This window comes from Sinocyclocheilus anshuiensis, unplaced genomic scaffold (assembly GCF_001515605.1).
Source record: "Sinocyclocheilus anshuiensis isolate Anshui unplaced genomic scaffold, SAMN03320099.WGS_v1.1 scaffold710, whole genome shotgun sequence".
Classification (NCBI taxonomy): Eukaryota; Metazoa; Chordata; class Actinopteri; order Cypriniformes; family Cyprinidae; genus Sinocyclocheilus; species Sinocyclocheilus anshuiensis.
This window is the reverse complement of record NW_015544201.1, coordinates 1273635-1282682: the sequence shown is the minus strand read 5'-3', so window position 1 is coordinate 1282682 and position 9048 is coordinate 1273635. Positions and strand designations below refer to the sequence as shown.

Sequence of the window (9048 nt, the reverse complement as noted above, 5' to 3'; positions counted from 1 at the left end):
AATATTGCGTTTCTCTCAACATGGGGACAGGAGAGCTGTCAATCAATAAATTGGAAAAAAAAGTAACTTGCGTTACTTATTTGAAAAAGTAACTCAGATATTCTCTTGTAAATTAAAAAGTAATGCGTTACTTTACTAGTTACTTGAAAAAGTAATCTGATTACGTAACTCGCGTTACTTGTAATGCGTTACCCCCAACACTGAAAGTGAGTGTGCTAAAATGATAAAGGTCCAGCACTCGAGATGCTAAAAACTCTCACACTCTATGTACTCAGAATGCTCAGAAAGCAACAAAAGCCATGCGCACTATTTAAATCACTACACAGCAGGAAGTGCACAAGTTAACAATTCAGTGCCTAGAACACTGCACTAACATATTAATTGTAAATTACTAAATAAATATTAGTTGTGCAGAACCTAGAAAATAAACTGTTACTTAGACTCATCTTCTTTTGGATTTAAACTTTTGGCGGGCGTTTAAACAAGACCTGGCAACCCTTGAATCAACTCGAGCCCTGTTTTTTTGTTTGTTTGTTTTTTGTACAAGAAATGCTTTCGGTTTACCATGAGATTCAACTTTCTTGACAGGGGAAGGGCTGAGCATGCGTTGTTCTACTAGTTATTCCGGTTCAATTAGTTATACTCGCTTGATGTGCTTTAGAAAGGTTATAATAAGGGGTTTGTTCTGTGCTCTGTCAAGGTTTTTTTGTACTTTGACTACTTTGATCGGCTTGTTCTTATTTAACGGGGTCTGAGATACACTCGTCAGATTAACATGGAGTCAGATGATGAGTGCGAGTATGACTCCACATGGGAGCATAAATACGAAAATAAAACCCCCAGAAAGAAGGTATGTTTAGACTACAATGCCTTATTTATTTTCCCCAGATCTGTACTATGAAACGATTATTCACTTTATCTTGTTTAGTACGGTAGGCTATACGTTATTATGCTATTTACTATTCTTTCCGCTTTCTATTTCCATGAATATGAAACGATTTCACAAGCAACAGTCTCATTTGGGATTTCTGTGTGTGTTTACAGGTGTTTCACAAATGGAGTCGTAGGAACATGTATGCTGCAAGGCACATGCAAGACTTTCGACATAGTTGAGTGAGTGAGTTTCCTTCAAATAAGAAAGAGTGGGGTAAAGCTGTGCCACATTTTAATGCAGTTGTCCTTTTCTAGGTAAGGAGAAATGAAACGAACCTAATGCGACTTATTACTTGTAACTCAAATAAGCATAAAAAAAGCAAAAAGTGTGTACAGTTTCTTATATTAATGGGGTAACACATCTTAATAATAATAATAATAAACTTTATTTTCTATAGCGCCTTTAAAAACTACATCTCAAAGCTCTTTACACAGATAAAATAATAATAATAGTAATAGAAATAATAATAACAATAAATAAAATAAACACCATACATATAACACAGAAAAATCACTTAAAAGCTATTCTGAAAAATTAGTTTTAAGAGCAGATTTGAAAACAATAAAAGATTTAGCCTGTCTGATCTCAATGGGAAGAGAATTCCAGGGTTTTGGAGCACAGGAAGAAAAGGCCCGATCACCCATAGAGCGTAGACGCGTAGGGGGGACCACTAAAAGACCAGAGTCGGAGGACCAGAAATCATGACTTGGAATACTTACCCATTGACATGGCTTACCCCACTCTCCTTTGTCAAATTAACATGCCAAACTCCCATTACTCCATTGAAGCATATGAAAAACACATAGATGAGTATCTAAAAAAATACAAAAGGAAATGCCTAAATGTTGCCAGAGCCTGCTGTAGTCTTACATATTGTGTTTGTTTCTAATTTTAGGGCTTGGATGGTAATAATATCAGTGATGATGATGATGATGGTGAACAAGATAAAGTAAGTAATCTAGTAATAAAGTAAGTTTGTACCATTTATACTCAGAATTAGCCACTTTCAGTGTACACTATGTGTAGAGTATCATTTACACAAAACTCATTTCATATAGTTCACTAAGTAGTCTTGATTTGGAGAAGATATTTGATAATGGGTTTGTGTAGTGTTATTATTAATGTTGTTGTTGTTGTTTTCAAGGGCCGCTTCTATAACCTAGCATTCTACTGTGGTCGAATAAAATCTTCACCTGACGATACGGCATTGCCCTCATTTTGTAGTTAAATCACACTATTTAGGGTTTTCATTTACCTGTTAGAAGTGTCATTCAAGGAAGGGCTTTAACATATTACCTTTGTTTGTGCAGATGTTCACATTGATGAATTTCACCAGCAGTGGTGGGGTGAATATGAGAGGCTGGAAGATGTTCACTCCTACATTCAATGGTTAGATCCTGTTCAACTTCATCCATGAGTTCTAGTTAACACTGTTTTAACTATTATGTATGTTGTAAGTGTCATCATTCAACTAACCATTTTAAAACTTTGCAGGTTGTTTCCAATACAAGAGCCAGGGGTGAATTGGAGAGCACATGTGCTCACAAAAAGGAAATAAAGGTCAATTAAAAAAATGCACTTAGATGGTTTTTCAACTTTATTTACCAGAAGCTGGTTACAGCATATTGAAAAATAGAGAATGCTTAATTTAATCTGCTCCATTTTTTTTTCAGCTTTTCCGTAAAGATAAACAAGCAAAGAGTAAATTGGTGAAATCATATAAGCTCATGTTGGATTTCTACGGTTTACATTTGGCCAATGAATCAACAGGAGAGGTGGAACGGGCTCCTAACTGGAAGGATCACTTTAGGAACCTGAACAGATTTGTGTTGTCATGTTTTTCCTTTTTGTTGAATTTCATGTACTTTTAGGCATTTCCAGTGGTTAGAGTTTTTTTTTTCTTTGATTTTGCAGATATTCACACAATAACCTTCGCATCACACGCATCCTGAAGTGTTTGGGGACTCTAGGATTGAAGCACTACCAGGCCCCACTGGTCAAGTTCTTCCTCCATGAAACTCTTGTGGTGGGACACCTTCAAAGTCTAAAACAAAGTGTACTAGATTACTTTATGTTTGCTGTTTTGGACAAGTCAGAGAGACGAGAGCTGGTTAGATTTGCCTTTAAGCATTTCAAGCCCCAAGAACAGTTTGTCTGGGGCCCCAAGAAGTTTCTGTCAGGTGAGGTACATAGCAAAAGTTAAAAATTCAGTCATGCTACATGTAATAAGCAGCAAAGGGAGTGGACAGCAGGGACACAATAAATGAAGGAAAAACGTAATTATAGTGAACTGTCAAAATATACTGTATGCCTTGAATACAGTGGAGGTTACTTTGGGCAAAAGTGTCTGCCAAATGCATAAATGTAAATGTGAAAACAATAAAATCATAGAAAAGTGAGATGAAAAGATAATATTGATGATGGTGATGTTAATATGACAACAGCTACATCACCAAGCATGTCTTGTGATGCTCCTGAGGATAGAGGTTTCAGCATTTGTTCCTTTATTTATTTATTTTTTTAATTAATTAAATGAAAACTTCTGTTGATGAATCAAGGCTGCACTATATGAAAATTAGCTCCAGTAAATGTTTAAATCATTTTAACATTTTTATGTATGATTTTTTTTTTAAATGTATGTTGCTTATTTTTTAATAAATTAGAAACATGCTTGCACGAATATATTTCACTTTTGTAAAGTGTGTACACTTGTGGTCCAGTGGGAATAAACAGTTTACAATCACCATTTCCTAGTCTTTTGTATGTGTAAAAAGATCTAGCAAAAACATTTAGCAAAAAAGAGAATGTGCCAGTTCTGTCTAGAACTGCTTCTTTCTGCTATTTTGTTCCCAATTTGGCAAAATACCTGTAAAGGCCTTTTTTAACCTATAGCCTTCATTTGTACTTATTTGAACATTGATAGAAGACATGGCAATGGCATTGACTCAATGTCTACAGTTGTTCATTTTTTAGAATAGAGAAGTGAGCAATTTACTGTTTTATGACTTGTGATTGCGGATCTACAGCTGATCTTTGACTTCATAAACACTTAATTTGTGCTAAAGTATCTGGGAGGCTTTTTTACTATGAGTTGTTAAAAGTTGTTAACATGACGAGTTGATCTGTGACACGTTTTCTTTTCTCATTTGTTACGTCCCGTGACGTAATTGTGTATGTTGGGATATAGTCACATGTTTTTCTCTCCTTTCTCTCTTTTTCTCTCTCTCTCTCTGCCAAGCAGCGCTCCAAATCATCCGCAGCTGATTGCAATTAGCGGCAGCGTGCATCAGATATAAAACAGCAGAGAGACACAGCTTCGGACGAGTCTCTTATCCGCTATCCCAGATACGGTGTTGTTTTATTTGCTGTTAAGCAACTTGTGAAATGTAAACCTAACGTGTGGTTACAACGACGTTGCTGTTAAGATTCTGTGTGAGTCTAGTTCTGTCGAACCGTGCAGGGAGATGGGCGCCGATTTATTTGGGTTTATCCCCTTCTAAATTTTTCACCTGTTTGTCTTTAGTCAGGGAGCGAGGTAAGATTATTGTCTTTAATTTGTTTTCTTTTGCCAGGGAAGTTGTTATAACTTTTAGAAAGACTGTTTTGTTTGTTATTTTGGCATTTGCTCTCTCCAGACGCCTTGATTATTTAAGTTGATTAATTGCCCTGATATTTGTATATTTTCTGTATATTACTTTGGGTTTATTTTAAGCCTTAATAAAACCACTTAAGTATATTTCTGGTATTTGGGTATGCTTCTGTTTTATGGTGTTAAATAGAGGGGTTTGTGTGAACCTTTATTAGAAATATCAGTGGTGAAAGTGACATGAACTGGGATAGAGGAAAAGGAGATTTCTCATCGTTAACTTATTTAATCTCAACTTTTAACTTTGTTACTTCTGCTCCGTAACCCCTGGACCGAAGAGGGGAATGTAACCCCATTCCGAAATTATCAAAAGTGCACACCGACTGACACCTGCTGTTTTATTAAAAGGTGTTTATGCATAAATGTGGTGAAACAAAACGGCTCTTTAAATGGTTTTTAAACCGACACATTCTAAATTTATGAAACATTGTGAACTCTGATTATGAGTAAGCACAAAGCAGAGGAAGGAACTTGACTGTGGTTTCTATTTGAGACCGCATTATCTAAATGACATTATGGAGTTGAAGTGGCTTTTCTCAGATTTTAGCTAGTTTAGCTTAACTAAACTGTTCTTATTGCAGAAAATGCTTTAACTGCTTTTCAGGACACTAAAGTGTATAACATGACGTGTGTGTGTGGTATTTCACTTTTGTGGAATCTGTTGACCTGTTTCCCTACCTTTACAAGTTCAATAAGCTGATTTATAAAGTGTCAATGGGCCTTTCATGGTTTAATCTGATTCAGATGAAGTTAAAAGGCTTTCAGCTTTGTTCTGGTCATACATTAATGTGTCTTGCAACCCATTTATTTTATGATTTCCTCTATAGGAGTGGTAATCAGAAAGAAATGTGTAACGGACTGTCACATGATGACAGTTAGGAATCTGCAATCAATTGCAGATTAGATGGATTTTTGTTTTTGTTTTTTCTTATTTTTTTAATGCATGTTGTAGCGATCTTTTGATAAAGTTTCAGTCAGGTAACAGAGTTTGAGTTTTCTTTCCATGTCTTTGAAACTACATCAAATGGCCTCTTATACACACGAAGAGTTTGAACTCAGCCAGAAACATGAAGATATGTGAGTCCGTTCAGTTTGTTCTTGAGAACAGAGCTGCAGGTGTCGATTAAAACGCCACTCTCAGTCATACAGTCATAATTTTAATCATTCATTCCTTGTTTTGAAACTACACGGCTTAATGACTGTAATTATTCTCATGAAGACTGGGGAAAAGAGCATTACTGCTGCAGCAGTTTGGAAGCACACTATGAACAGCAGAAGGCTAAGAAGAAACAGCAGTGTCTGATGTCTCAAGCAGCGAAGGAGAGGAATGCTCAGATCCTTCAGGTTTCTCTGCTGTGTACTCTAACGTTATATGTGTATATATCACTGCCTTAGAGCTCTTTTATAGTACAGTTTTTAACTGGTAGTCACGTTTTTCCTGTGTCACAAAATAACATCTCACAGGAAGTGACATTTAAAAAAGCATGAGCAGGTATTAATGGATTGTTTACTTTTGTGATGTTTATTTTTTACTCTGTGATTTATTAGTTGGCTTGGCCTAACACGTGACATCCTGTTAAACCTTAAAAAAAATAAATAAATCTGTATGACATTATCAACAACTTCATTTAAATCCCGTTCAGTTCCATTTTGTTAATTTTTCTGTCTTGCATACCCTTTTTTTTTTAATAAATTACAGCACATGAACATGACGTGTGTGTGTGGTATTTCACTTTTGTGGAATCTGTTGACCTGTTTCCCTACCTTTACAAGTTCAATAAGCTGATTTATAAAGTGTCAATGGGCCTTTCATGGTTTAATCTGATTCAGATGAAGTTAAAAGGCTTTCAGCTTTGTTCTGGTCATACATTAATGTGTCTTGCAACCCATTTATTTTATGATTTCCTCTATAGGAGTGGTAATCAGAAAGAAATGTGTAATGGACTGTCACATGATGACAGTTAGGAATCTGCAATCAATTGCAGATTAGATGGCTGGTCGAACAGAACAGCAAGTTCTGAGGTTTCACTTTCAGTCCCTATTTTTTCACCAAATTATGTCATTCCTGTAGGTGTAGGTGGATCATTTAAAACCAGTGATTATCAGTGTGAATGTGATAAACATCTGAACTGTATCAGTCTTTAACACTAAAATAGCATTAGTGTATTACTGATGCAGTTAAAGTCAATAGTCCATCTACTGATAAAATAGTGAGACCAGTAAACATTAGTATAGAACCTACAGTAGATATAAAGTATCTGCTGAATCATTGAAAATATAACGTATGCAGTAACAAAAGACGGACAAAAACAAGTTTGTTACTCATTTTCTGTACAGGGATTTGTGTGTTTGTGTTATGAACCAGCATGGATTCTGCTTAGATTCTATAAAGCTCAGATTTATTTCCAGTGAATCTGCTTAATTTCTTGATTTTTATGCACACAGACCACAACGTAAAGATGAGCTGTAACACTGAATTGCAAAGCTGTTTTTAACTAGGCCTACCCCAATGTGCTTCATTAATTAAACGATTCTTTGAAGCTGTAATTGCGTTTAGTGTGCATTAAATTTATAACTGATATATCATCAAAATAAAGGAAAAGGATCATTTAAGATGACTCAAATTTAATAATTCATTAATTCAACTAATAATAATAAATACATGTAAGAACCCAAACCACTCTAAAGTTAGCCTATGTTCATTCAAACAAACAAACGATCAACTCTTCCCACCAGTAGATGGCGCACTTGTCCTAATCTTTCGTTCACGAGCGGTCTACTGGTCATTTCCGCACCCCGGATATTATAGTGGCGGCGGTTGTTATGACAATGTGACGTGTTTTGTTTTTGTTTTTTCTTAATGACATTATCAACAACTTCATTTAAATCCCGTTCAGTTCCATTTTGTTAATTTTTCTGTCTTGCATACCCTTTTTTTTTTAATAAATTACAGCACATGCATATTCTTTTTTTTTTTTTTCTTCAGTTTCAGAATTCATGGCCTAACTTCTTGCCTAATTAGATTAAATGCTTTAATTGCATATGTTTAAAATGCATTTAGTGACATTTTTGTATTTTGTACATTTTGTATTTATTTCTTGTAGGATTTTCAGAATGCTGAAAAAAATCTTCAAACCAGACAGCTCCTTCATCCAGATATTATTAACCTTGAGGTATTAGACCAGCTTACAACCTTATTTTCTGTCTCATAAAATAAAACTGTTTGCAGTGTTTCATTTTTGAAAGCAGGTTATAGTAAATGTTGCATTTGAAGTGCTTTTTTGCATGTGTAGATGATGCCAACAGCATCTTTCCCCGAGAAACTGTGTGCCCATTGGAGCCATCATAATTAATTGAAAAGGGGCGGTTATAGCACAACGTGTTTTTTTTATATGACAAGACAACTGCTGTAGATGCCAGCATGGAATGTTTTACCTGCTTAGGATACAAGAATGTAATAAAGAAGTAAACATTTATCTGCTCCTGTAACTAAGTTGATCTTTTGTTGTCCTGTCATAGACTCTTTATTGGGCCTCAGTTGAACGGAAACTACCAGAATGGGAGCAGTATTTGCTTGGGAAAGGACAACCGCCGGTGAGTGAAACTGGGAGATTGCTTAGGCAATAGAGACAGAAAACTAGACAACAAGATTCCTCACCTGTACAATGCAAGGGTAAACCCCCTCGACCAAAACCTAGATGACCCGTAAATACACAATTTAGTATTTTTTGCCCCAAATTGTTATTTTTATTTATTTTGTTTTTGTTGTATACTGTACATTTGATTTAAATATTGTATATGCAAATACAGAATAAATGTGTTCATTGAATATTATATTAGCATTTGCTTACATAAGTGCATCCACATGGGGGCAATACTGACTACATTTTCTGTAACTACACCACTGTCATTTCTTTTGTATATATATATATATATATATATATATAAGAAAATATATAAATGAATGAATCAGTTGTGATTTGAAATAAACCATGCAATGAAGTAATAAAAATATGCATCTTTTGCCCATTATAATCCTTTTTTTTTACCACACATTTTACTTTATTAGTGTTATTGCAGTTAGATTTCAAATTAAGTGGTATTTTTGAAGTTACTTTACAATTTAAAGTTAGTTTAGATGAGTTGTTTCCTTTACAAGTAAAAAATGATTATCCATATAGTTCGTTAAATGATAAACATGTTTTCAGGAAAAACAAATTCATCATCCTATTTCAATACTCAATATTTCCCTCCAAATTTACGTACCAGAAGCTGCATCTGAGTTGCATTAGGCAATGCTGAGCATTACTAGTATCCTTAAGAACATTTTCTGATGTCCAGCTTAAATCAAAAACCTTGCAAGCTTTGCTGCACCGTCTCAAGACACACATCTGCAAATTTCTGTGGGAAAATCTGTATTGCTTTTAAATGCGCCCCTAAACCCTAATGCCTCCTACCTGAGCCCTCA

General features: G+C 35.1%; 1 protein-coding gene and 1 pseudogene across 1 annotated transcript; both read left to right on the top strand.

The window, feature by feature from the left end:
- Positions 1 to 571: 571 nt before the first annotated feature.
- LOC107696811 (opioid growth factor receptor-like) lies at positions 572 to 3674 on the top strand. The gene is made up of 6 exons (XM_016497314.1): positions 572 to 850; positions 1045 to 1108; positions 2245 to 2323; positions 2429 to 2489; positions 2602 to 2762; positions 2849 to 3674. Exons 1-6 carry the CDS (start codon positions 776 to 778, stop codon positions 3135 to 3137), a joined length of 729 nt encoding a protein of 242 aa, XP_016352800.1. The 5' UTR covers positions 572 to 775; the 3' UTR covers positions 3138 to 3674.
- A 1819-nt stretch (positions 3675 to 5493) lies between these two features.
- On the top strand, positions 5494 to 8651 carry LOC107696855 (uncharacterized protein C3orf14 homolog; annotated as a pseudogene).
- The last annotated feature ends 397 nt before the right edge of the window (positions 8652 to 9048 follow it).

Coding starts and splice junctions, on each gene's coding strand:
- LOC107696811 (XM_016497314.1), top strand. CDS start 776: ATGGAGTCAGATGATGAGTGCGAGTATGACTCCACATGGGAGCATAAA. Junction 2,324..2,428: donor GTTCACTCCTACATTCAATG/GTTAGATCCTGT, acceptor AAAACTTTGCAG/GTTGTTTCCAATACAAGAGC. Junction 2,763..2,848: donor AGGAACCTGAACAGATTTGT/GTTGTCATGTTT, acceptor TTGATTTTGCAG/ATATTCACACAATAACCTTC.